The sequence below is a fragment of the Chelmon rostratus genome, chromosome 6 (genome assembly GCF_017976325.1).
Source record: "Chelmon rostratus isolate fCheRos1 chromosome 6, fCheRos1.pri, whole genome shotgun sequence".
In the NCBI taxonomy this organism is placed as follows: domain Eukaryota; kingdom Metazoa; phylum Chordata; class Actinopteri; order Chaetodontiformes; family Chaetodontidae; genus Chelmon; species Chelmon rostratus.
Window position 1 is genome coordinate 24,071,119 of NC_055663.1, and position 27,509 is coordinate 24,098,627.

The following is a 27,509-nucleotide window of genomic DNA, read 5'->3' on the forward strand; positions in this document are numbered from 1 at the left end:
CAATATATGTCATTTTGGGATGATGTGCTTTAATTTTGACCTCAGTCAATATTGTAGTTTTGACCTTATTAAGAGCAGTTTTGTCAATGTCTCAGCCAATAAGTCCGTTTTCACACTCGAACAGAAGCTTCTTCCTGATGTGTGAGCGTTCACATAGAGAGAAGCAAAGCACCCAGACAGGAAGAGACCGGCTGTCTGTCTCAGGCTCAGCTCCTGTCTCTCATGTTCAGGCTGAACCTCCAGCAGAAGGCCTGCAGGACACACCCCACCACCCTGCAGGGGAGGTCGACATTTTCTCTCTGCTCACAGGCTCGGATCAATAACCGCTCGCTGTTCATCACTTACAGAGTCGTCTGTGTCTCCCGGGGGGGTTTGTTAGCTGCATCCTGAGATAGAATGGAGCCAGATAAAACTTGCTCTTTTGTTTGTGCGGTGCGGTTTACTGGCATTTATCAGCTGCCATAAGAATTTATAACGTACAAAAGTATAAAAAAACATTATATGAATTTTGATGTTATTCTGAAAATAAGAAGGCTTTGGCACATAAAGGGTGCTCATTAAATTTTGGCCAGATATTGCTCTTATATGTAATTTGAAAGGTGTTGTTGGCCTCTGCTCAAAGTAACATATATTTCATCATAAATAAAATTACAGAAAGGGTCGAAAAAACAGCAACAAAAGAAACCGCACTAAACAAAAAGCAGTATCAGTGCTGCTTTAACTGCTGCTGCATCTGCAGCTGGTTATGCAGCTTAAAAGACAGAAAAGAGAGATTTGATGATAAAAACAGTTCCAGGGTCAGTTAACCCCAAAGGGATGAGAAGCAAAAAGCTGTTTCCATTATGATCCCTGACTGAAGACAGTGCAGCAATGATGTCATACACTAAACAGAAAACACAATAATATCACTTTGACAGGATATAAGACACACATGGCACTAATTGATTTCAATCAGCCCGTAACCACGGCAACAGGGATGCTCAGATGATGTCTGATTAAAGTGAAGTGGGGGTCTTCAATCAATATAGTTCCCCACAGTGGTCTTTTTCTGACAGTGATGCTCCATTAGCATGTGTGTGTGCATGTGTGCGTGTGTGTGCGCGAGTGTGTGTTGTTCGTGTGTGCATGTGCGTGTGTGTGTGTGTGTGTGTGGACTTCCCTGTGCCAGGAGGAGAGCAGTGCAGGTCGAGGTGATGTCATCCCCCAAGTGGGGTATGTAATAGTGCTGTATGTAATAGAGGATGAGGAAGTGGCTCTGCATCATGTCTTTAACACACACACACACACACACACACACACACACACACACAGTATTGACCTTTTGAGGGGACCAGTGCAGGGTGGATGTGTGTGGACGGCATATAAAGACATAAAGAGCAGTTTAAACATGCTTCATCTCTTGCCTTCTCTTCTTCTTCTTCTTCCTCACCTGTCCTCTCCTCTCCCCCTTTTGTCCCTCTCTCTCATTCAGCCCTCCTCCTCCTCTTTTTCTGTCTCCTCTCGTTTCTCCTCTCCTTCACAAACCAGGTCAAACAAAAGCAAAGGTGGAAAAACAGGAGACATTATAAGGATAGAAGCTGCATTGCAGTGAAGGAGGAACGTGATGTGAGGTGTGGGTTTTTAGTCAGTGGGTTCATTTCATGGTGACATACTGTGCAGTGTGTTTTCTAGATGTGTTCTCTTTCTGTGTTGTTATTTTCTTGACACATCACGTGTTGATGTTCTCTAAAAGGTGTTGCAGCATCTGGACCAACCTGAGTATGAAACCTGCAGTCCGGAGTGTTTCTGTATCTTTGTCAGTGCAGAAACTGCAACTTGCACATGCATTTTTTTTCCTCTCACTCACACACACACACACGCACACACACACACACACAAACACACACACACAGAGCGCTGCACTGAATGACTCGGCACTCTGTCTCGGTGTGCACGAGTTTCTGGCAGATGTTTGTGTCTGTGTGGGCTCAGTTCCTGTGAGCTCTGCTGGCCTGCTGGAATTCAGGAATTCACACACACACACACACACACAGTCACACACACACACACACACACACACACACACACACACACACAAGGCATTTATTATTTAGCTTTTTTTTTTTTAGATATCTTAACCTTTAACTTTCCAGGGAAAGTTGCCTGAACACATTTTCTGTTTTCTCTGTCACATTCACACTTAAAGTAAATGCTGGAGTCTTAAGGGCTCAGTGCGCCTTAAACAAACTAGATCATCGGCCCGCTTCTGAGGGAGGAAGTGCTTCTACCTGTTTGTGGGGGGGGCATCACAGAGGCATTATAGTGAAGGGTGAGATGCAGTGAATTGTACAGAGATAAAAACATGCACTTTCAGACAATCGTGGTGTTGCACTCGGTTGTGCACCTGAAACGAAACGGATCCTGCTCTTTGAAGAAGCCCCCCCTTCGTTCTGACATTGGGTTTCAGATGCACACTGAGGCTGTTAGGCTACTCTGGTGGAGCAGTTTTGAGGGACTGGGTATGTCTCTAAAGGACACTTCAACTGTAGATCTGAAGGAGGGAAAAACGTTGCAGATTTCCATCCTCCACCCTCGTTTTCCACAGATGGTGCGGTCATTTCAAATAGCAACTTTGTGCTTTTGCAAAATATCTGACCTTCAAGACGTCACGCTTTTTTCAGGAAGCACGAAAACAGCCAACTGCTTGTGGCGTGATAAGAATGAATGTTGGGCATGATAGAGCAAGGTTTTAACAGGTTTCATGAGCCCGAGAAGTCAGATCAGCTTTTATTGTTTATTATTTTGAAAATCCAGGAATATGTCGCTGTTGATTATTAGAAAAAAAAAAAACTAATTAGACTTGACTTCTTGCAAATCACACACACTCCTTTCTTAGTTATGAATTCAGGGGTGGAGGTGTGAACACAAGGTGTGGCGTTCGTCTGAGCTGATGCTCAGGGAGTGTGTGTGTGTGTATGCATGTGCTTGTGTATGTGTGTGTGTGCTTGTGCGTGTGTGTGTACCTACTGTGGATCATCAGCAGCCAGGAGTGAGGAGTGAACCCACAGGGAGTTTAAAATATGCCTGTAATCCTTGAATGATCCTCTGTGATGAGTGATCAGGGGTGGGAGCGAGTGTGTGTGGAGGTAGAAAAGAATTACTGTGTGTTACTCACGGCGCAAAGTGTAATTTAACCATGTAGTTCCTAATCTGCAGTGCAATCATCCCCAGGTTAATAAGTACAGCGCAGCCCTCAGTTTTGGGACGGGGAAGCAAACACACCTTCTGTGTTGAAAGATGTGAAGTTAAGTGAACTTGTGTGTGTTTATGTGTGTGTGAGCAGTGTTGAGGAATGCTGAGGTTTGGTGTTTATTGCTGTTACACTGGTGAGAACCGACTGTGGGAGAGGAGGGGGTGTTAACATTTACCAGCCAGACTCTGAAGACCTGCAGGACGGGTTGAGCTTCTCATCTGTGTTTAATATCTTGGATGTGTGCCTGTCCCTGGCAGCTTTTAAATGATCTGAAAGACTCTCTGCCTCCTTTTAATGCATTTGTTGGAAACGCACAGTAATTCACTGCATGTTTGCTGCACCGATGCTGTAAAATATGATTTTTTTTTACTCTTTCTGTGCCAATGGATTATCTGGAGATGTGGCAGTTTCAAAGATGAGGAGCAAACCTCTTCTTCTCAGCTGCGAGAGAGAAAAGGCTTCAGCGTCAAGTCCAAATCAAGTCTCAGGTCTTTCATTAAAGCCCCTAGTTTAAGCCAAGATTTCCAGGAACTATTACAGGAAGTCACAGAAACAGGACTTTGAGCCTATTTTGCACATTCTTGTACGCATTTCCCATCAATCTGAAGAATTTAGTGCTCTGTGAATGAAGCTGTACACAGGCTGCAATGTTCATCGGTGTTCACGGCTGCAAATTCTGCACTTAGTCGTTCCTGGAAGCATCTATAACAGGGACTTTAAAGGACTGAGCTAACTTTATTAGCAGCAGGACAGACAACATTCAAAACAACACCTATTAGCTGCTAAAGTTCCCGTGGTGGAAACAGGCTGTTAGTTCTCCACAATGAGCCGGATTTAACATCTAACATTTAACATCCATTTAATACTTAATTAACCACTATTATGATTAGCTTTACAGCGCAATAATTTTATTTTAAGATGAATCAACAACCTTCATGATATGAAACTGTATGTTTTCTTTAATGGAAGTCAATGGGATGCAGAAAACATTGTGTAGCATCAAGGCCAATGGAAGTCAAAGGAGAGCAACGAAACTAGCAGGGTGCACAGTAAAGATTAAGTTACTGAAGGTTCATGTTGGTCGTATGGAACAACAAAATGAACAATAGAAGACTTTGGCGGCGTCATCTCACACAGACATTAACAGACAACTGAAATGCAATCAGGCCAATCCACAGGAGCAGCTTTACGTTCGTTGACTAGAAATTCACAGTAACTTGACTCATAAGCTGCAGCACAAGTCAGCAAATGTCTCCTGTCAGGAGAGGAACTGTGCCGAGTCACCACGGAAACGCTAACAGTGAGCAATACGCTGAGTAGTTTCTGAAGTTGTTTTTAAGTAGTCCTCTACATACAGTAGAAGTATTTTTTATTATTCATTGATTTTATTTCCCAGCGAGTAGTTAGTGAATCATTTCGGACACAGCTTTTGACTTCGAAAAATTCTTAGTTCTGTAGTCAATAGGAGTTATGAATAAAGACTTAAGGGTCTGAAGCACAAAAACAGATAAATGCACGCAGTAATATTGTAATGCAGCAGCTAATGGGCAAACGCAACCACAGTGTAGACTTGCAGGCTTCATGGAAGAGACTGTTTTGCTGATGTCTGGGGGGCTGTAGAGGACAACTAATTGATTTCTTTTCAGATAATATTTGAGAGCATCCAGAGCTTGTCAATCGTAGATATTTACAGTATAAACATCCGTAAATTTGTATTTGGTCATGCACAGTGGACACAGCTGACTGGCATCATATGGATTTTTCCCTGTCCAGAGCTGAAAATTATTAGTTGATTAAGTTGAAATTAATGTGCAACTATTTGTAGTTGATCAATTCCATACTTTTGCTGGTTTTACTGTGTCTTCTATGATTGTATTCTCATAATTTTTGAGTTTTGGACTCTTGGTTGGACAAAAAATGGCATTTAAAGACATCACCTTGGCTTGTAGGGAACTGTAATAGGCATTATTTGTAATTTTCTGACCTTTTAGACAATCAATAATGAAAATAATCGTTACTGACCTTCTCCTGTCTGTCACTTTCTCTCTCCATCTCTCTCCTCTAAACTTACATCCTCCTCTTTCCTCTCCTTTCCTTTCTCTGCCGTGCTCTTTAAATATTAAAGTCTATTTGGTTGCTGTGTTTTCTAACATTAGCAGTTCGCCTCCGCCTGAGCGAAGGCTCTGAACGGCTGCGACCCGAGGCTGAACCTGTGCACCAGTCAAATGACTGACACGCTCTCATTAAGACGTCCACTACTCTTTCAATCTCTCTCCATTTTGAAGCACAATCTCATTCCTCCGCCACGTCAGCTCGCCGCGTTATCTCAACACGCTGTCAGCACTTCAGATTCGACCGTGTCAAAACAAGACGTAGCAGACGTTTAGCCTCCTCCGCTTCACCGCCTCTTTATGTTCGTCTTGCTTCGCGCCTTTCTTCTTCTTCTTCTCTTCACCTCGTCTCCTCCTCTCCTCGCCATGCCTTACTCGTATCACTCTCCAGCTTCATCTATCACAATCAAAACTCCGTTGGCAGTAGTTTTTCGCCGTAAATGCTGAACATACAGTATTAAGGTCACGTCGATCCGTTGCGCTCAGCGTCTAATAGCCGTCCAGTTCCTGCCTGAATGACCTCATCGCACGCAGCTGTTCGAGGAAATGCCAGAAAAGGTTTTTCATCTCCCCAAAAACTTGGCGGCCGGCGTCGCAGCGCCACACATGTGATCTGTCAGAGCCTCGGCTGGTATGTAACCTTGGCTCCTCACGCTGACCTTTGACCCCTGAAGACGATCCATCAGTCCCCACCCCTGATCCCTCACATGGTTCAGCGCAACCTTCCAGCTACTCCTGCTGTCCAGCTCACCGGTTCGTAACGTGTCAGCAGACAGGCCGCTGAGAGCAGGCCAAGAGGTTAATTTTCTCCAAACTGCTCTGGAGTTACGCTGTCCAGTGGTTTTCTGCTGTGCTCCAGTGGAGGTTGAACGGGGCTCAGTTTAACTCGAGGGGAAGGGGGGGTCGAAGGTTTCGAGGCGACATTGCAGGCAAAGGCAGAATTAAACTTTCTGGATTTCCAGTTTGGGGAAAAACGTCATTACCCGAAGTAGGGATTTAGATTGCCCTTCTGTGCTTTAAACTGGTAATCCGCAATATCCTTTTATTTTGGTGACATCTGTGGTGTTTTTGAATGGTATTTCCCAAAGATCATTGGTGTATCAGTACTTTAATGTCTTTTTGTTTGAATTACTGTACGTGGTGATTTTTTCTCATGTTTCGTACAAACAAACCACTTTTGCTTCTGATGGAAATATACTTCCATCACTATGCTTCCTGTCTAAAATAACTACCAGCTGTTTCGAAACTTTGCCGCTCCATACGAGTCAGTGATAGGAAAGGAGCAGAAAAGGCATCTATCCATATTGTGTCTTGGTGGATGTTTGTTTCCTGCTGGTTCAGAACATTTAACTACAAAATTCAAAGTATGTTTTAATTTGACATATTTTGTATTTCTTATATTTCTTACATTTTATCCCCTGGCTTTATACCGCAAACCGCATATATTAATCTTGAGGTATTTTTTGAAAGTGTCTGAGCCAGAAAGAAGAAAAATATGCAGGATAACAGCTGGTGCTTACTCTGTGAAGCACACACACTTTCACACACCTACCGTATCTGTGTCTGTCATCTGTTCAGCCCGTCTTTCGCCCCCAGCAGCTAACGTGTTAGCAGCGAGACCAGGACTAGAGGACGGCAGTCGTAAGTCACTGTTTTCCAGCTTCATGACTCACTGAATTAGACTGACGGCTGAGTTCAACCAGCTCTAGAGAATTGAGGAAGACGAGCTGAATGAAGGCTGGTTTCAGTTACTGTATATTTAAAAGTAAGCAGGTGGAGTCTGGTTCTGTGGAGCTCATGAAACAGTGGGCACATCATCGTATTTAAATGGAATTGCCGTGATCGGTGGATTCACTCGTGAGGGTGAGAAGAGGAAAATCTGCTGAAATCGTCAATTGCTTTCATGCGGCCGTTAACTTGCAGCAAGCCGCATTGACAGTTCTAACCTCAAAGTGAATCTAAACCAGAAGAAGAGCTTATGTTGTTGAAGTTTATGATCTGTGTTGCACCATCCACTTCCCTTTAATCCCCCTCAGTCCAAATATAAACTAGCATGGTTAGCCGACACTTATGAGGTAAGAGTTGATGGTATAAATGTGTCTGTTGAGGAAACTATGGCTGTGTCCCAAACCACTGCCTCATTCACTCATTCACTACCCCCTTTATAATGTGAAACAGTGAGCATTAAATCAAAACTTTGGTCACTTACTCAGTTTGTGTCATCACAGTCAGGTGTAGATTTATGTGTAGAGATGTTTGATGCATTGCATTGTGGGATTGTTAGCTGAAAGACGTGTGCATGCTGAAGACACGAGCCTCTTTTTTCTCCATAAATTTACACAATTCTCACATGAAATGGCTAACAGGAAATAATGCACTAAACATTTCATATGAATATGTTGCATTCCCATAGCATTAGCTATTATTAGCCCTGTCACTCAACATACAGAAGCCTCCAGGTTGAAATAAAAGGAAGAGAGAAAGAATTAACAATGTTCATCATGAACTCAGGGGACACTTCTGGCTCACCGTGAGCCCTGTAACATCTGCTCTGTAATCATATGGATGCCATTTGGAGACCAACGGCAAATGAACAAATGCATACATTTAAATCTGTCCGTAGCTATGTGCTCTTTTATGCGGTCGAGGCATGCCTTCATCAAAGGTCATGTGACGTAGATGTGTTGGGTTTTAGCGTGCCTCTCCGTGCATCTGCCATAGGTTTCAACAGAACTGAAGCATTCGGACGTGGGCATTACGACGACATCGCCCTTCTTTCTTTTTTAATGTCTTTGACAAAGTCAGGGAAGAGACGACCGCAAGCAAGTAAACATGGATGTAAACAAAGCTGGATTCAGAAGACTTCAGCTTTGCAAATGTTTTACGAGGAAGGAAATGCGTTCAGCACATTTGTTACAGCTCGATGCACACAATGCATTTCGACGAGCAGCGCTGAATGTAAACATGACTTTTGTTTGTTTAGAATAAAACTCCACGGGGCACCTTTGGTTTACTGCCGGCTTGTTGTGATGCATTTTCCCCTTTTTACTTTTACTCTTGTGGACTGCGGGTTACTGTGGTGGGGTAACTGAGCTGTGTCTGTCCCAGTCTTTACCAGATGTTGGCTGTGATGCACAATTTTGTTGTTTGCCAACTGAAAGAGCAGGAAAAGGAAGAAATTTAGCCACTTTGCTGCTGTTCTGATCTTTTAATGTGGACAGAGATCTTAACAAAAAGTGTGGAAAAGCACATCGTCAGATTCGAATTGTTAATTCAATTGAGTTTATTTGTTTGCTGATAAATCAAGCCAGCATATTGATTATCTAACAAACTACTGATCAGGGTTTGATCGGCTGTCTGGGGCCTTCAGAGTGAAACAGATTTGCCCAAATAAAAGCCTTCAGTGTTTGTTTGTTTGCTGGTTTTCTTCTGTATTTGCACAAGCACCACACACACCCAAAAGAAACCCCACCAGGAAGCACCAATGGGCGGATGAATGCAAACTGTATTTACATCTCTGCATAATAGACTTCAAACTCTGACCTTTTACCCATTTGAACAGCTCATTAGTGTCCCAAAGAGTGACTGCTTCAGTCGCGGGGGACATTGTTTTGAATGTTGTGTACTCTCTTTCATCCCTGTCTGTTCCTCAGCACAGTCGTCTCTGCCTCTGCTCTGTCTTTCATCCCACACAGTTCACGTCTTTGTGTCTTACAGACACCCAGCTGTCTATTTCCTCTCTCTCTCTCTGTATCTGTGCGGTGGTGGTGGGCTGCTGCAGACTGCTGTAGGTGGTCAAGATCACTCCAGACAGGAGGGTCCGTCTGGGGCGCTCAGAGGACGACTCGGTTGGCTCATCTTCTCCTTTTTTTTTCTCTTTCTTTATCTGTCTGGCACATGCACTTACTGCAGCTGAGAGAGCCATTGAAGAAAATGTTATTCAGCACCAAAAAAGGAGAGATTATTTAAATGAGAGTCTAACACAGCAGTGATCCAGTGTGTCAGTTTGTTTGTTTGCTGTTTAAAGGACTCATTTTCATTTTCCCCTTTGTGTTGTGGTTCCCAATAAATAAGACGAACAATTTGAGAACGAATCTGAAAGAGAAAGAATAATATGTAGGAATTTTAAAATGTGACACAGAAAGAAAATGGGAAGAGATGATTAAGTGCACTGACTCAGAAAAGTAAGATTATTGACAGGAGCTGTGCAGCAGTGGGCGAGAGGCGGCTGGCAGGATCGGCTAAGCCTTCGCGGCGGTGGTCTTGGTTTGGCCTACTTTTAAATTGACTTCTTGTTTTTACATTTTGGGGCACTGTGCTGATCCATCCTCTTGAGGCTCTGTGCATAAAATCCATATTACATACAGTCTGATATTGGCATTTTGCATTTCCAGAGAGAAAAACATGTAACGCAGAGGAATGGAATGAGCTTCAATTCACAGATCCAACCAGTGTTAAACTGAAAATGTCTGTTATAGTTTTCTAACAACATTCCCCTCAACAAGTAATGATAATTGAACAAATATAATAAAACTGACAGTGAAAACATGGCAGGTGTGACTTCATCACACAAAACTGTCCATAATTGTTTTGTGATTTAAGAGACGCAATTAAATTGGCATATGTTTAAAGAATTTCACCCAAGAAACCGAGATTATATGTACTTTAAATCAGGAAATTATACGTACTCATCTAAAATTATGTTTGGAGCACTTGATGTTGCAGAGATCACTGATTCGTCTGAATAATGAGCTTTTAAAATAGTTACTTACATTGAATTTCAGTCTGGTTTAACAGCATTTTGATGGTGTGGTCATTTATAGTAAAAGCAACTGAAAGTTATTTTTATCCTAGCTAGCATACAATTCAGAGAGATAAACCTGTGCTTTTAGCAACAGTTGATTGACAGTTGAAACATCATAACCTTGCTGTGCATCAGTATCTTCGTTAGTGGTAACTAATTATAAGTAGGCATTTGAAAAGAGGGTTTCTGGCTTCATCTCTGTCCCATAATCGACATAACTAACAGTAATTTACAGTTTATCTTTTTTCTTCAACATCACATTTGTCGCTTTGTAGTCTGTGAAACTGGACTGTGTGTGTGTGTGTGTGTGTGCATGTTTGTGTGTGTTTGCGTGTGTGTGTGCAGACAGAGAGAATGAAGTGCTGTGTTCACTATCAACAGGGAAGTGGTGAATTAGACCATTGTGCTCTCATTACAGCCACTTTTGTGTGGAAGGTGGCAGCTGTTAATCTTGGCACACGGCTAGAGCCTTTGGATTATCACATGAGTACACACACGCACGCACACACACACACACACACACACACAGGGTATGTGGCTCAGATAAGCTGGCCAGTAGCCTTTAAATTCATGAAGCAGCTACTGTTCCTCATTGTTTTGAATAGCTATCAGTTCTTGTCTGTCTCTTTGACTCGTCTCATGCTGCTCTTTTGTGGCGTTTGTGATAGTAGTTCCCTTTACGATCCAAAACAGAAAGCCTATTGAGTCGGCCTTCTCTGTCATGGTACAGATGAAATCGCCATGACTCTACTGACCCTGTTGTGACTCAGAGTGCTGGAAATGCCCGAGGCTGTGAGGACACGATGTCTGAGAGCACTAATTTCTCCTTTGAACCCTTGTTGTTTGGTTTCTTTGCTGCCATGTTTAACCTCTTCCATCTCTTCTGTCTCCTCCTCCAGCTGGGATGTCCTGAGTCAGTCCTCCGGGCCCAGAGAACGGTGTGCTGATGGGACCTGCTGCGCCACCATGAGTTTACAAGATGGCGGCTGCAGCTACGCCAGCAGCGCCAACATGGCCACCGCTAGTGGCAGCATGCGGCGGCGCCTGGAGGACCAGGAGTTCACCCTGCGCGTCTACCCAGGCGCCCTGGCTGAGGGCACCATCTACTGCCCCGTCAGTGCCCGCAAGAACACCACAGCTGCGGAAGCCATCGAGTGCCTCATCGAACGGTTGCGCCTGGAGCGTACCAAATGCTACGTGTTGGCAGAGGTGAAGGAGTTCGGCGGGGAGGAATGGATCCTGAACCCCGGCGACTGCCCTGTTCAGCGGATGATGCTGTGGCCGCGGAGCGCCCTGGAAAACCGCAGTGGCCTGGGCAGTGGCGATGACTACCGCTTCCTCCTGCGGGAGAAGAACCTGGATGGATCTATCCATTATGGCGGCAGCCTGCAGATGTGGCTGCGGGTGACCGAGGAACGTCGGCGCATGGTGGAACGGGGCTTCCTCCCCCAGCCCGCGGGGAGCGACCCTCCATCCGACCTCTGCACTCTCCCGGAGCTAACAGAGCGCGCCATTTTGGAAAGCCTTCGTGCACGTTTCCGCCAGGAGAAGATCTACACCTACATTGGGAGTATTCTTATTGTGATTAACCCCTTCCAGTTCCTGCCAGTCTATAATCCCAAATATGTCAAATTGTACGACAACCACACACTGGGGAAGCTGGAGCCCCACATTTATGCCGTGGCTGACGTGGCGTATCACGCCATGCTGCAGCGACGGAAGAACCAGTGCATAGTAATCTCTGGTGAGAGCGGGTCTGGAAAGACCCAGAGCACCAACTTCCTCATTCATCACCTGACTGCGCTCAGCCAGAAGGGATTCGCCAGCGGGGTGGAGCAGATCATCCTGGGAGCGGGTCCTGTGTTGGAGGTAAGAAACTCTCTTGATAACACCACAAGTATTGATCAGATGTTAGAGGAGATCATTCTGTTCATGTTGGTCTGTCGACAAAATAGCTCCTTTGCTTATGAAAAGGTTTTCATGGAATTTGGTTCTTACTAAGGAACATATTTTTTGGATTTTGGTGGTGGTTCAGATCTGCATTGATTGATTGATTGGTGAACCGTTCAGTGTTGCATGTGTTCGTCCTATGAGTGTATTGTGCCCAACTGCCTGGTACGACTGTAAGACCACCTGTCCACGGCAAGGACTTTCTCAAAACCCCATGAACCTTTTCGTGAACTCAAGAACTTGGCCTGGAACAATCCTGCAGTTTGATCCAGAGGAACTTGTGTTTAGCTGAAGTTCCTGGTCTGTATTTCCTTCCTCCCAAAAAGGCAAACAGGAATGTGCAGAACTTTTCCTGATTCAGTTCCTGAGTAGTAGAGTACAAGTTCAGTCTGAGACAACTGTTTGACGAGTGTTGGGAAGAGGAACTTGTAGCTTCTTCAGATTCTCAGAACATGTCAAGTGTAGACCTGTTGTATGAAGGGTGTTTTATAGCAAGACCCAGCAGATTGAAGATCAAGAAGAGACCAAGACTTGTAGTAGGGCTACAGGCAAGGGGACTCGTTAATGCATGAAATATTCTGCTGTAATTGTCCTGTGCTGCTGTGTTTTTCATACCGAGCTAACATAGTCAAGCTGCGCTTACTGCAGCAGCCGGCTCAGGCCAAGCTGAGTGAGATTCATATGTTGTGAATTAGACACCTCGCTTATAGAAAGGAAGTGACAAAAGCCGGATGAAATCTGAAGAGAAGTCAGCAGGTTATTTCTCTGGCGTTGGAATGTCAGCTCATGAGACGAGGCATGAAATGGATTATAGAAATGTCCCTCTGAAACTGGAATGCCTCGACATGCAGGGAAGCCTATATTTAGCCCCGGCTTTACCGCATATGACTCTTACATATATATTATTTGACCCAGAAACTGGATTTTGTACACTGTCCAGTCTCTGCATTGATGGAAAAAAAAACCCTAATGGAATGTGGTCTAATCCGTCCTGGATTATAAATCAATAAAGGATTATGGATTATGGAATTTCATCGGGAATTTCATGTTTTGGGAAGGTCTATTCAAGGACAACATGTTCTTTCCAGCCTTATGAATATGACTCAGTGACCTCTGTACCTCCCAGTAGTTTGCTGTGTTCTGGCAGCCATTTTGTTCCACAGCACGCGCCTTCCTGTGGGGACGTATGGGGATGTCATGTCAGCACGCAGCTGTGCGTGTTGACACCATGTGCGTCCCATGTGGAGGTCTGCACAGTAAAACCAGGCGGTCGTACGGCCAGTTGGATGTACGGTTCGTTATCTGGAAATTATGAATCGCCTCTTAGATCTCTTCGCTGCTTCCGGGGAAGAATCTTGTAGCTGCAGCTGCTTTCGTGTTTACACTTCTCTTACGTAAAGAATAAATGGTGTCAGGCCTCTGGGGAATTTTTTTTGTAAAATTTCCTGCAAAATATAAACTTTAGAGGGATGCAGTTTTCATGTGACTGCTGCTTCATGCATCCTAAGACTCTCTTGTAAAAAACCAAACAAGAGGTATCTCACATGTGATGAAAATGACTGGTGTTTTGGCCGTGCAGCATTGCCACATAGCTGTGGCTGAACCTCACTGTCAGGCGGGCAGAGTTGCACTCCTGTGCAGCCGATGATTTGACAACGGTGACTGAACACCTGTCAGGGCTCAGATGCCAGAGGCGACAGCGCCGGGAGGACTGAAAGGCTTGTTTTGATAATAACACAGATAGAGGAACATTACTCTCTGAGGAACTTGATACTGTGCGGTGGCTTGTGTGCTCTGTGTGGAAGCATGACTGTGTCCCATGTTATCACTTCCCCATCAATCACCTGTCTGACCGAGGTGTGACAAATGAGGTGCACAGTTTAAATCTCGCAGAGGTGGACAAGCGAAGGAGAGGAAAATTCCACCAGTTTGGCGCTCTTGACACAAGAAGATTTTTGTTTGTTTATGTTACAACATGGTTTTATTACCTGTCTTTCCTGGCTATTGCAAGTTGCAGAGAAACAGATTGGAAAATACACTTTAGAGTCATTTTATGTTTGCACACTAAACATAGAGCTACAGCCAGCAGGTGGTTAGCTTAGCATAAAGACTGGAAAGCCTGGCTCTGTTTGAAGATAATAAAATCCACCTGCCGACACCACTTAAGCTCTCATCTTAACATGTTATATCTTGTTTGTTTCATACGTAAAAATAACACTAAATAACACCAAAAATGCTGTTTTACAGATGGTTATGGGAGCAGCAGCATCCTGGAGCGTCATTTTTACTCAGATTAAACAAGCAGCATGATAATTAGTGAATTTTAGAGGTGTTGCTAGGCAGGTTTTGTTAGCTTTGGACAGAACCAGGCTAGCTGTCTCACCCTCTTCCAGTCTTTATGCTAAGCTAAGCGGCTGCTGGCGGTAGCTTCATCTGTAGCGTATAGACATGAGAGTGGCGCTGATCTTCTCATCTAACTCTTTGAAAGAAAGCAAACACAATTGCTGTTTGGCAGGAAGTTTCAGCAATATTCAGTGGAATTATTTTCTTTTAACACAAAATATATCTATAGCATGTAATTAAATTAGTGCAGATATCCAATTTGAAAGGAAGTTAGAGTAATTGGATTTTCAGTAATAAGAGTCATGAAACTACAATTTGTATTTTTTTGCCATGTATCTTTAAAAAGCTGCTTTTATAAATGGGATAATCTAATAATAAGAAAAAATGCAACCCCACATACCAAAGTGACTCCATCACACCCTATGAACTTGTGACTCTTGTTCTCACCAACTGCACACACACTATAAACATCTAATATTAACTGTTTTCCTGTGTGCTGCAGCTTTTCCAAAACTCCCCGACAGCTGAACATGCCGTCCACCTTAATGCACTGTTTGCATCCCATGACCAACAGCTGGATGCACAGACGTTACGGGCTGCCGTGAGTGCCCCGGGGCCTGACGTGTTTCTTTTAAGAAGCAGCTCTCTGGGGTAAAAATTTCACCGCCGGCCAAGAAACAAGGCTGCAGGGTTGAACCAGCAGGATTCTTTGGTTTCCACAAGTTGTAATGCCAATTACAGAACCATTTGCTTCGGTCAGATGCTGCCGCTGCTGCACTGACGCTTAGTGAGAGTTTGAGTGTTCAGCTGAGGCAGAGTCAGGCTGAAAATATGAGCTCGGCAAGCCCTTATTAGATAGATTTCAAATGCATGCTAACCTTAAAGAAGAATTAAAATTCTAGTTAATTTGTTGGTTCCCTCTTCAATATCTTCATCTCCCCTTTGTCTTCCTCCAGCTTTAAGCTCTATTTCTGATCCCTCCATCTGCACATCTGCCCCCAAAATGTCGAAGTGCTTTTTTAGTAACAGTGGTGTAATTACAGTACAATTTGGGCTTTATATTGCCTCTTTGACTGTAATCCATGATTCATCCACAATATGGCCATTTTATATATATTTTAGAGCTTAAACTTATCGATTAAGCAATTAGCAAAAAAAATCATATGTTTCTGCTTTTCTAATGAGATGATTTTCTCTGTTTTGCATCATTGTGAACTGAAAAGATTAGAGTTTTATACTGATGGTTGACTTTTTTTCACAATTCTTTGGCATTTTGCACATTACAAGATTTATTGGTTAATAATTGGCAGACTAACCGATAATCTTTAGTTGCAGATCCAGATGCCACACCTGAGAATTCGTAGCAGAGAAGAAGTACAAATGAAACTTGTACACACACGTTTACATCATGATAATGGTTTTATTGCCTTACAGTTAATAAAAAAACAACACACAAAGCAGTGTGAGAGAATAACGCCTGAACGTGTGAATGTGCAATAAAGTTTTGCAGCTGTAAAAACATGAAAAAAGAAAAAGAAAATGATTCGCAGGATGAACTATGCCTCGCTGGCAAGAACCGCTGCGGTTGGACCTCGATGTGAGAACATTTGTGTAAGTGCCTGTAGACGCAGATAAGTCATTCTTTTTGGATCCGCTTAAGAAGATTACTGACAACTGCATGAATGGAGGGAGGGGCGGGAACCTGCAGGGGAGGGAAATATTAGTTTTTAAACCTTGTTCTATATAAATATTCTAAATCAATTATTTTAAGTCTCGTGCCTTCCATATTTGATTGACAAAATTTGAACGTGATAAGCTGATTTTAAAGAGCACCACGGGGTGTGCTTCAAGGCAAAATCCAAAAGGGGATTATTTTCCGCAGTCCTGACTCGAAAAAGTGAAAGCTTCTTTCTGCTCGGCTTTTAGTGAGTGCGATGGTAAAAAAAAATGGATCAAGCCTGAGTTTCTTTCCTGCCTCTTCTTCACCTCTGCATCCCTCGACCTCTCCCCTGCTGTTCGTCTCTCTGTGTTGGATCCAGCTGAGCGGAGTGGCCATCAGCCCGGCGCTTCACATCGCGTTACGGTGAAGTGCAAGGTCAACAGCATTGCAGGCGATGGCTATTTTAGTCATTCGTTGAGCCAGTGCGGCGGACTCTCCCTCCTGCGCACCAAGAGGCACGATGAAATGTGCTCATATTCACAGCATCGCTCGCAAAAACAAGCTCAGAGCAGCAAACTGACAGACAGGCAGCTCCAAACACACTGACGTGAGCTGAGATACAAGCTGCACCAGTTTCACTTTAGTTTTATATCCCCCTAATCTGGCTTAAGTCTGATTTGGTGGAAGTGACACAACATTTGATATCCATATTGGCTAATAAACCCTGAATTTATGCTATTAGTTTTGGTTTTTAAGCTTCCAGTTCAAAGTATTCCTCTAACTGTTTGTTTTTAGTTTTATTTTCTTTAAATGCACAGATTTTTATGAGGAGCTTTGTCTTACTGCTGCGTGAGCTGCACCAAAGATCACTTTATTTCTGATTAAACGAACTGTTTTTGTCAGTACTGTCTGTTCCAAAACTTCAAGGATTCTTCACCCCACCAGCAAACACACTTGAAAAATGTGAAGAAAAGGTAACTGAGATGCAAAAATGTGTTATGGTCTGGGTGATAATTCAGTATTATATTATACTCACTTAAAGTAGACTTGTATTCTCATGCATATCATCGCAGCAGCATGTGATAGTTTAGTAAGTTAAGTGGCTCAGATGAATGAGAACAAACTGATTTGATGCAAAACACTGGAGCTCCGTTCATTGCATCAAACATCAGGAGACTCTTTTTTGTGTAATCTTGCATAGATTTCCATGTTATGATATACAAACATAACATAAACTGTCCAAAGATATTAATTTTTCTACCAGACAAGACAAAGAAAAGCAGCACATCCTCACAATGCAGAAGCTGAAAGTACAACATTTAGTTTTTTTGCTTGAAAATGACAAATGACATCAATCACTACAGCGGCTGAGGAATTTTCTGTCAATCAGCTGATTGATTAACGCACAGTGTTTCAGCTCTGCTTATTGATAATTTTCTGATATTGATTTTAGCCGTAATGCAGCGACAACCACTTGTATTTCAGTTAGTTTTTTAAGCGCATTTGTATCCCGGCGCACACACACTTACACATACACACATTTACCTGCAGTCAACAGGCCACTTTATGACAGCGTGCTCTCATTTCAAGGACACAGCAGTGTGAGTTTGTGTCTTTAAAGGAACAACACAACAGTCTGCTCCCATTAAAGCAGCGAGCTGACTCACTTTTTCTGACCACATAGAGCTTCATTGTCTTGACTGTCGACCCTCAGCTCTTGATGGACACGTCGGCCGCCGCGGGGATCAGTCTTGTGACCTTTTGGCTACAGTGCAGCCTTTATAGCCACCGTGCCGCTGTGTGACGCTGCTCCAGAAACCCGGCGGCGCAGCCACATGGCAAACAGCGACCGACGGCCAGCATTATATCACACCAGCGGTATCATCTAACTCTATTTTTCATTCTCTATATGGTCTGATCGCCCGCTGGAAACATTTCTTGTCATGAAAAAGCCTCTAATAATGCACCGCAGATGGCCAGTAACTGCAGTCATGTGTAATCTGAGCCAGACGACAGTAGAGATATGACTGTACAGCAGGATAGTGCTGACGGGAAGACAGCTGGCAAGCTGATGGGAAGGACTTGGCTTCTGTGGTTTGTGTCTCGTAGCCTGATCGTTGTTGTGCAGTCAGGTGATCTCAGATGCTTTTTCTTTGTCCCCAGCCTCGACACTGCATCCTACTCAGTTTCACACGGCAAAATATGCGAGGTGAAATTTGACCATTATCTGACCGTGTTTGGTTATTCAAGATCAGACTTACAGGAAATGTTTGAATTTAATTGTGCTTAGAGATTTATTTATTATTTCTTACTTCAGCTTCATGCATTTTTCATATTGTCAACAAATCCCACAAAAAGACCAGATTGTTTTTGTACCTGAAGCCTAAATTACTGTAGTGCATTCCTCTGTGTCATAGAGCTCCATTGTTGTCCACGAGCTAGTCCCAATCCCATCCCTGAATCCCACATACGCTGTCCTGCTATTGTAAATACTCACTAGCGCACCAGATGTGGATTAATCCGCCGCTGAAAATAGTCCCTAAAAAATATGCAATTTAGTCAAGTTTGATTAACGTTTGCTGATACTGACAGTACCCATCTGTTTTAGATATGTATTTATATACAAGACCCATTTTTAAAGATTTCTGTCTTCAGCCGGAACAAATGAGCATTGAGTTTGAACTCTCTCTGTGCTGTTCTTACCTGCTATGTCGTCTCTAAAACTGCCTTTTCTTGGACGCCTCAGTCGCACATCAAGTCAGACATTTTACTGGTCATGCAGAGTGTTTGCATACAGTTGTGTGTGACCGTGAGTTTGGTAACAGGTTTTGTAGGTATTGCAGCTAGCTGATAATAAGGTGTTGCAGCTAGCTGATAATAACCCCTTGTTGTCACTCTGTGTTTCTGACAGTTGAAGCTAACCTGCAGGAGACAAGTTTGGAGGTTTGCCTCACATCACCCAGTTCAGCTCTTTATTAACTAGTGATTCAGCTCCTTAATCTGAGGACAGCATGGAAATGAGAGGAGTATATTAAGTTATTGTGGAATCAGTTTGAGGTTCACCAGCTGTTTCACCTCAGGTCTTCATGATGCTGAAGTCCCTCAGAAGTCCTGTGTAGCTCAAACAGCGCTAACATTATCAGGCTGTCTGCGATGGTAGAAACAACTATCACTGATGTCGTGTTGGATCATCAGCGATAAAGAAAGTCTACTAAATTGTCAAGGGAAAGCGAGAAGGGAAATAAAGGCATTTGATTCATCCTTGTGTCAGATGTAAGATGGTCAGACTTCTACACAGACTCATAAATCTGAACAAAAAAAAAAGTAACTTTATCCAGAAACCTCGTCCTCTGCAGGGGAAACCATCATTTACCTCCATGTATGTTTTGCTACAGACATTCAGCAAATGATTTAGGGTCTCGTCTGATTCGAGGACATTTTGGAAGGTCGCGCAGTCCTTGATGGACGTATTGGCTGCAGCTGACTGCATGAGACTTTTTAACCAGTCAGACTTTTTTGCCAGTTCACCCCAGTGAACTGGAAACTGGCCTGCAGTGTTTTGCTGGCTGATATCCAGTAAATGCTGGAGAAATCCTGAATACCAAAAACCCTGAAAATCATTATGAAGGCTTAGAAAATGAGAAGATAACATCTTTTCTCATCATTGTCCATACAGTAGTGCTTGTTTTTTTTTTATATTAGTCCTACCAGCATCAGTCATTAATAAAGGTGATCCTTGTAAGAGAAGCATACATCCCTGCCTCAAATCCTCCTCAAGGCCGGCTGAGGCTTTGAGACTGACCCCAGCTGTGTGGTGCTGCATCTGGGGGCAGACAGACTGAGGGCTGCAGGGCCGCGAGGGCCAGATTACAGCCTGCCTTTGTTCTGGTGGCGTGGCCAGCAGACCTGCCTGCCTCCTGCATTAGTACCCTTCACCAGATGGTTCCCATCCAGATGTCCCCCCCCTGCTCTTAACCAGGCCCTCAGGGACAAGACCTGTCTCCCGTGGCTGATAGATGGCTCCAGGTAGTGCCTCGGCCCTCTGGTTTTAAAAGTGTGTGTTCAAAGGCCTGCGTATCGTTAAGGATGTGAGGGTGTGAGGGCTTGAGAAGCTGCCCAGCACCCTTATCCAGCAACACAGACCCAGAGATTGGAGACAACTACTCACTTTAAAGCTTTAAATCCCATGTAGTTGTGCATATAGACACACTTACCATACAGTAACAGTACCAGGGCCTCCGCGGGTGAACCCACTGAACCTGACAGACCAAATGGAAACCGTGACGAGGCTGGCAGTTTGGCAAAGGAGGCATGCATTACGGCACCTTCGCTTGAGGCATGTGTGTATCGTAGGGGAGCTGCATTTATTCCCGCTTGAATGAGGGCAACGCTGCACTGTGCATGTGTATTAGTTTGTGTGTGTTTGTGTGTGTGTGTGTGTGTGTTGTGTGTGTGTGTGTGTGTGTGTGTGTGTGTGTGTGTGTGTGTGTGTGTGTGTGTGTGTGTGTGTGTGTGTGTGTGTGTGTGTGTGTGTGTGTGTGTGTGGCGCTAACCTCTGTGGTGCCTGTCAGAACGTGTTAGCAGTCAGCTCTCCCAGCAGCAGGGGAATCGTAGACGTTCACCCACGACTGAGTGTGTCCTTGCTCTTTAAATCACAATGAGACATCCAAAAGCTCTCTGCTATCAGGACTGGTCTCTGCAGAGGGCGGGCTGGTTTACTGCACAGCACTTTACGCTGTTGGCCTGTGCATGAGGGAGAGGTGAGCGGTCACATCAGCTCTCATTCATGCTTTGCAGCTTCTTGCCTTTGATTTACTAATAACCGAGTGCAGGTAGAACGTTGATCAAAACCGTCTTTCTGGGCGAAACATTCAGCTTCTCTGCAGAATATTTTGAATTTCATTCTTGCTTTCATTGCATGTGACTTAACAATAACCGCCTTTACTTCAGACAGCCCTGCACCGGCTAGCTATCCTGGGTGTGTGTTGGCTAATCACGCAGCCCACCTCAGGCCCTCCGGGCTCCTGCTCACTTCCATCCCTATAATCCGTATCCTCTGGGCAGCGAAGGCTCTTCGATGCGCTCCCAAACATCTGTTCGCTGGATTATCCCCATCTCCTTCTCATTCGGCCTTTCTCTGGAGCGTTCTCGCTTTCCTCTCTCAGGAAGCTCAGTACAGTGTGCGTTTATCCCTGCAGACAGCTGTACACAGTGTACTCAAACCCTCTGCGGTCGTATCGCTGACCTGGACGAGGTTCAACGTGATATCAGCGGCCAAGTTTTCCGCTCTTGCTGCTCCTTTCTGCAGCCCGGGAAACAAGTTTCTGCTCCTTTTTTCAGTTCTAAATTCTTAATTTGTTACGTATTTTGAGTCAAATATGCCTTGAACAATGCTTTAATGGTTCCCTCATTATAAGATGCTCTCTCTGAGTCACATTCTCACGATGTGAAGTGTCCATTGAGATGCGCTCGCGTTGTTGTGAAAGCAAAATGAATGAAAAGTGGTGACCCATGGTTGGTATCATTTGTGTCGTTTCTTAGTGAAATCGTCATTTCAGATTCGCAGTCAGTTTATTGAGTCTTGTACGAACAAAATATGCAATAGAGTCATGTCAAAACAATGGCACCCTGCAGGAATTAAAGTGCATAAATTACCTAAACAAAAGCGGCTTGTTCTTCAGGAAGACACATAATTTAAATAAAAGTTTCGCCGTATCAGAACGAAGTAACAGAATTGATTCAAACCTAGCTTGATGATTTATAAGCATGATTCCTGTCTTAGCCTGTCTGTAATATTGCTTTTCATACATTAGGTACTTAAATCTTTATATCTAATTTCATATCCTGTTTAAATTGGACATTAATATCACATGCTGACAGACTCTTTCCTGGTGAAATGATGCAGTAACAGTGTCTTATCTCTGTGTGACTCTGCAGTGATTGTCAGCCTGAGTTATGTGGCGTCTTTGTCATCAATGTGACAGTTTTAATTGAGCTGAATGCTTCAGTCCATGACGAGCTAGATTGGGTGTTACATCTCTGATATAGTAAAATCTGCCTTTTTCCTTTGTGCAGTCAGCCTGAATAAACGTGACACCATTTAAAATGATTTGCTAACATCAACATTGGAAGTGATGTGCTCTTATTCCTCTGCTCTAACAGAGGAAGACGGAGCCACATTTCATCCATCTTCATGTCACTTTTTCTTATTTGCTGACTCCACGCGACTCCACCCAGCAGATTTAGCGAAAGGCTCGTGACAGGAAATTGATTGTCCAAATGGGCCTGATTCAATCTGAGGCTGCTTACATGGTGTCACAGCAATCAGACACAGATGAGATTACAGACATTAGGAAGCGTCGCTGGACACAAGGCCATCTGGGAGGATGGGAGCAATTGAGCAAACTGGATCTGCGTTCGTGATCTCGTCGATGTAAACCCGTTAACTAGACTGTCATCAGTCAAATTCAGTCTAATTAAGCGTAATCTATCAAAAAAGACTGTTTTTCTTGGAAGTGTTTTTAAGAATTTCATTTTCATTCCTAGAAAGTTTTCCGTATTTAAATTAACATCTGTCCTGTTTTCTTTCTTCCTCATTTGGTCTCTCACACACAAAAAAAGCAGCATGTTACTCATTACCTTTTCTCTCTGTATTCTGTGGTTGTGATCCTCCCTTTGAAGAGTTATTTAAAGGTTCTAAAGAAAACAGTTTCGGCTTTTGTTTGTGAGTTTCTGGGGAAGCTTTGCCTCAGACTAATTGGTAGCCTCGGTGCCTCACAGCAGCATATGGTGTTGCACAGAGAGATGTCCGAAATTATATAATATAGCATTTTCCAAATTGATGGGGGTTTAAAGCCGTGTCCATACTGTGAGTAACATTTTTAAAACACAATTACAAAGCACTTAGCAAAAGCGAGCCAATGAAGCTGCGCACAAACGATTATGTCTCTCAGTTTCAATTTTCAGCTTCTTCTCTTCAAGATTATTGATAATACATATCGATAAATAAATCACCTTCACATCCTGATACCACTCTAATGTCTGTATACACAATATGTAGCCGTAGCCAACAGCCTGTTAGCTTAGCTTAGCATTTTAAGACTCTCAGACTCCAGGAAGTTACTACTCCTGACCCATAGATTGTCCTGCACATAACCCCTGAAAAAAAACACAACATGTTTTAATTGATGTTTTAATTAATGAGCTTTAGAAGTGCTGGTAGGTGTAATTTGTTAGCTTTGGACAGAGCCAAAGCTAAGTTAACTGCCGCTGTCTCCAGCTGCATATTTAGTGTACAATCTTATTTTATAACACTTGGAGAGAAAGGGAATAAGCAGGAGAGCCCTCGTAGCTTAAGATGCTGACTTTGAACTGTAATGGCCTTGGTTGGAATCTGCCTTTCCTTTATTTCCTGTCATTTCTCCACTGTTGCTATTTAATAAAGTCATGTTTTGCACAAACTCCAAAATTGATGATTTACATACAGTGTAATCTTTAAAATGATGAGCTAAGAATGCAGCCTCGCTTAAATCTTAAAGCCAGAGCCTAATTTAAAAGGGGTTGGAAGGGTTGTAATTGTACATGGAGCCTACAAGTAGCATTTTCTCAACCCGCAACTTAAGAAAAAACAGAAAAGTAAAGTTTGAAGTCTTTCAGCAGTCGCAGCAAGTTACTGTCAAGCAGCCACAAGAAAGAAAATCTTTGGAAATGAACTTCACTACAGGCCGATTGACTTAAAGCCAATCAGGCTGCAGTGATCAGGCTATCTGTTCTAGCAGGCAGCTTTATCAAGTTTAGCTTGCTGTCAGATTCTGCACAAGGTCCTGAGGCGAGAGAAATCCACACCTCAGGTCATGATGCACTAGGTAGTTACATCATTGCAGAAAGAAAAACCTTGTACCTTTACCTTACTACCTCCGTATAATAACTGTTTATTTCACTTTGTATTTCAGCGGTCAACAGACTGACTGACTGACTGACTGAACAAAACCTCTTTGCAGAAACAGTCCCCATAACTCTGGATAATCTTTTGGAAATGCTGCAAACATTTTTCATCAGTAGAAAGTAGCTCCAGTGAAAGCTTTTCACAGAGAAGTAACTGGAGGTCGCTGACGCCGATAATTGCAATCGTAGCCGCTTTTAAAACGCAAGCTGCAGCCTCAGTTAAGTGGGATTTGGTTCAGCTGCCGTGCGAGTTGAGTAATAGTCTTGCTATCAGATTGGCATGAAGTCATCGTCAGCGGCCCGTGTGCAGCCCACGCTCGTTTGCTTTTGTCTTTGCTTGTGTGTCTCTGTGTGTAAGGATCACCGAAGAGAGCCTCAGACAATAAGAAGTCCTAATCACTGTCTTTGTCCTCTTTCACAAAACATAACTTGACACGCGGAGCCTCATCCATCAGGTTTCAACAGGTCTGTGTTGAAATAAAGCAGACCCCTCCAGCCTCACCCGCGAGTAACCAAATGAAGTACAGTCACGTTCAGTCTAGCCTCTGAAAGCTGTTGTGGGTAAATGAATGACGGGATGAATGGTGCAGATGTGCCATTGAGAGTGGCCTGCTGAGTGTGGGAGTGGGTGGGTGAATGAAAAGGCCGGGAGTGGCTGGTGGAAGTTGGGACATGTTTCCAGTGGAGCTCCTGTTCCCACACTGAGCCTGACAGGTGATGGTTGGTCATTTTATTGTACACACACCTGTTTCTCTAAAATTTCTATGTTTTATTCTCTGTACATACAAAGCTAACAGAGCAGAGAATGTCAGTGTTTGCATCTGCACCATCTCCTCTCATTCCTGCAGAAAATTGATTATTTGCTTCCTCTTTCCTTTCATGTCTCTATGCTTTCACTAACTAAACACTCTATACTACTTTTCTTTTCTTACATTAACCATGCTAGCGTTTCCTCTCTCTGATATCCCACAAGTCCCTCCTCCTGTGGATGATGCAAGGAATGCTTCTGTAGCTGTAGTACGATGTAACAAACTGAGATGTACATCGCTGATTCCAAAAAGCTGTGATGCTAAAATAAATAAAAACTGAATGCAGTCATTTGCAAACAAACTGTGTTTACTGACAACAGTTTTCTGAAGTCTTCCTGTCCATGTAGTAACATCCTTTATACAATCACATGTTCACAAAGTGTTGAACCTCGCTCCATCCTCACTGTGAACGACTGAGCCTTTCCAGGATGCTCCTTTCATACCCAATCATGATACTATCACCTGTTACCAATCAACCTGTTTACCTGTGGAATGTTCCAAAACAGGTGTTTTTGGAGCGTTCCACATCTTTCCCAGTCTTTTGTTGCTCCTGTCCCAGCTGGTTTGAAACGTGTTGCTGCATCAAATTCAGAATAAGCAGATATTTACAAAAATCAATGAAGTTGATCAGGTAAAATATTTGTTCTGTTTTCTACTGAGTGTATATCGAAACGGACTGAAGTACACGTAGCACTGAAATAAATCATATCTTATCGCTTTAATAACTGAGATAAATCTCATCCCAACAGTGGAGTCTTTGACCTATTCTTTGCCTACAGTATTTTCGTGTTGTACTCTCCTGAATGAGCTCTATTTGTTCTGTCCTGATCTATATCCTGGTCTCTGCTGGTGAAATGACTTGGTTTCCCCCATGGGGATCATTAAAGGTTCATTTAATCTAATAGACCATAACAGCACAGTTGACTGATGCTGCTGCAGCTGCCATAAACTGTGGTAATGTACAGTAGTGGCCTGTTCATAGTGCAGCCATGCAGCTGCAGAAGCAGTTTCTTGTTGTGCTTTCAGAATCACAAGAAAAATCTTCCAAGTTGTAGTTTGAAAGAAATCAGCATTGTGTGTCACATTATGTCAATAAGCTCTATTTACCACCTGAGGCAACGTGTTGCAGAGTGTTGGTGCAGTAGTCTGGAGACAGTTTAAAACCAAAACACTTGACTGAAGTTTCTGCATCTCTGCAAACTTTATGATACCTCAATTATCAAGATGAACCTTTTCATGCATCCAGGCTGCTGCAGTGCTACTGGGAGATTTTGGATCACACTGTCTGTGTTAACATTTCTTTTTATTCTAACAGACCAGTTACGTTAAAAATACTTGTCATCAATCAGAATGAACTCACACCTGCAATAACTGATTCATTTATTTATTTAGGCTACGTGGGTGCAGCGGAAACAAGTTTTGAACACAACCTGACATATGACCATCTCTTTAAGTTGATACGGTGAACTTATGAGCAACCAGTTGCTTAATTGCACTCTCAGCAGTTACAGAGCAGCACTGTCACTCATATGGAGTTGTGTTTCTGTCCACCTCATGAATGTACGTCTAATAGTCACTCTCTTTTAGCTCTGTTTTTTGTCTCTACGAACTCCTGAGGGAAATATCTGGCTCTTCAGCTGCTAAATGCTTCACTATGTTGACCAGCTAGTTGCTATCTGCGTCAGTCTGCTGCATGCTGCTGAGCAGGTGGTGTACAGTGGGTGTTTAGAGCTTTTTCACTGTACAGAGCTGCCTGCTGTGGCTGAAAGCGACGCTATGAGAGCAGTGAGAGGGAACCACAACAGGAAAGTTGTGGGCCGGACAGCTGAACGCTGAGCTGAAACTCTCTAAAGCTCTGTGAAGATGAGCTGCAGATTCAGCTGGAGATTCAGTAGTAGATAAAACACAGGCTGCAAACCTTTCCGAAGCAGTCGTCACCTAACTGCAAACTGACTGTGAAGACAGGAGAGAGCAGCGTGATGCACGTCCTGTTTCTTCACCCTCATTTCTGCTCGCTGCTTTGATGCTCTCAGCTGAATGCCAACAAACTCAGTGAGACACTGAGTCCAGATATGTCTCTGCTATAAGAAAACTGTTATAACTGATGAGTGTGAAACACGTCTGTGTTGTACATTACCGCTGTTCAGCTGTATCACTGCAGCCACTCGCTGCGTCTCCCCCTCGAATGCAACACAGCCCTGCAGAGAGAAGATGAAAGCGCTCTGCTGCAGCACCCGGCCTCCCTGCCTTCATCTTCTCTCCATCCCACCCACCCACTACAGCACCGGGGGGCACATTGGGGAGGCGGGGGGGGGGGGGGGTAAAAAAGAAGGGGGAGGATAACAGAGACGGAGGAGAGTGAAGGAAGAGGGAGCTGAGAGAAGGAGGATGAAATTCTCGCTTAAATAATACAGAGCGAGAGAGTCATTTTCAAGCGAGCGAGCTCCCAAGTGCCCCAGTTTTGGGGGTTTAGTGAAATCGAGATGAGGCTGGTAGCGCCGGCAGATTTTACTCTTCCTGACGACCGTCTCCTCCGTCCTCAGCAGTGCAGCAGATTCTCCTGCCATATCCGCTCACCTGTCACCCGCTTGACCCTCGGAGCTCCGACTTCCGTTAAGATCCCTTTAAGGTGTCTAATAGTTCAGGTCTGCAGCCG

The 27,509-nt window shown here is 43.7% G+C and overlaps 1 protein-coding gene across 6 annotated transcripts in view; it reads left to right on the top strand.

The window, feature by feature from the left end:
- Nucleotides 1-27,509, top strand: part of LOC121607799 (unconventional myosin-IXAa-like) — a 136,946-nt gene that overhangs the window by 24,115 nt on the left and 85,322 nt on the right. For all 6 annotated transcript variants that reach the window (XM_041938768.1, XM_041938771.1, XM_041938769.1 and 3 more), the window contains exon 2: nucleotides 11,047-12,016. In XM_041938768.1, the coding sequence (XP_041794702.1) occupies nucleotides 11,114-12,016 (903 nt within the window). In that variant the 5' untranslated portion in view covers nucleotides 11,047-11,113. The remainder of the gene's footprint in view (nucleotides 1-11,046; nucleotides 12,017-27,509) is intronic.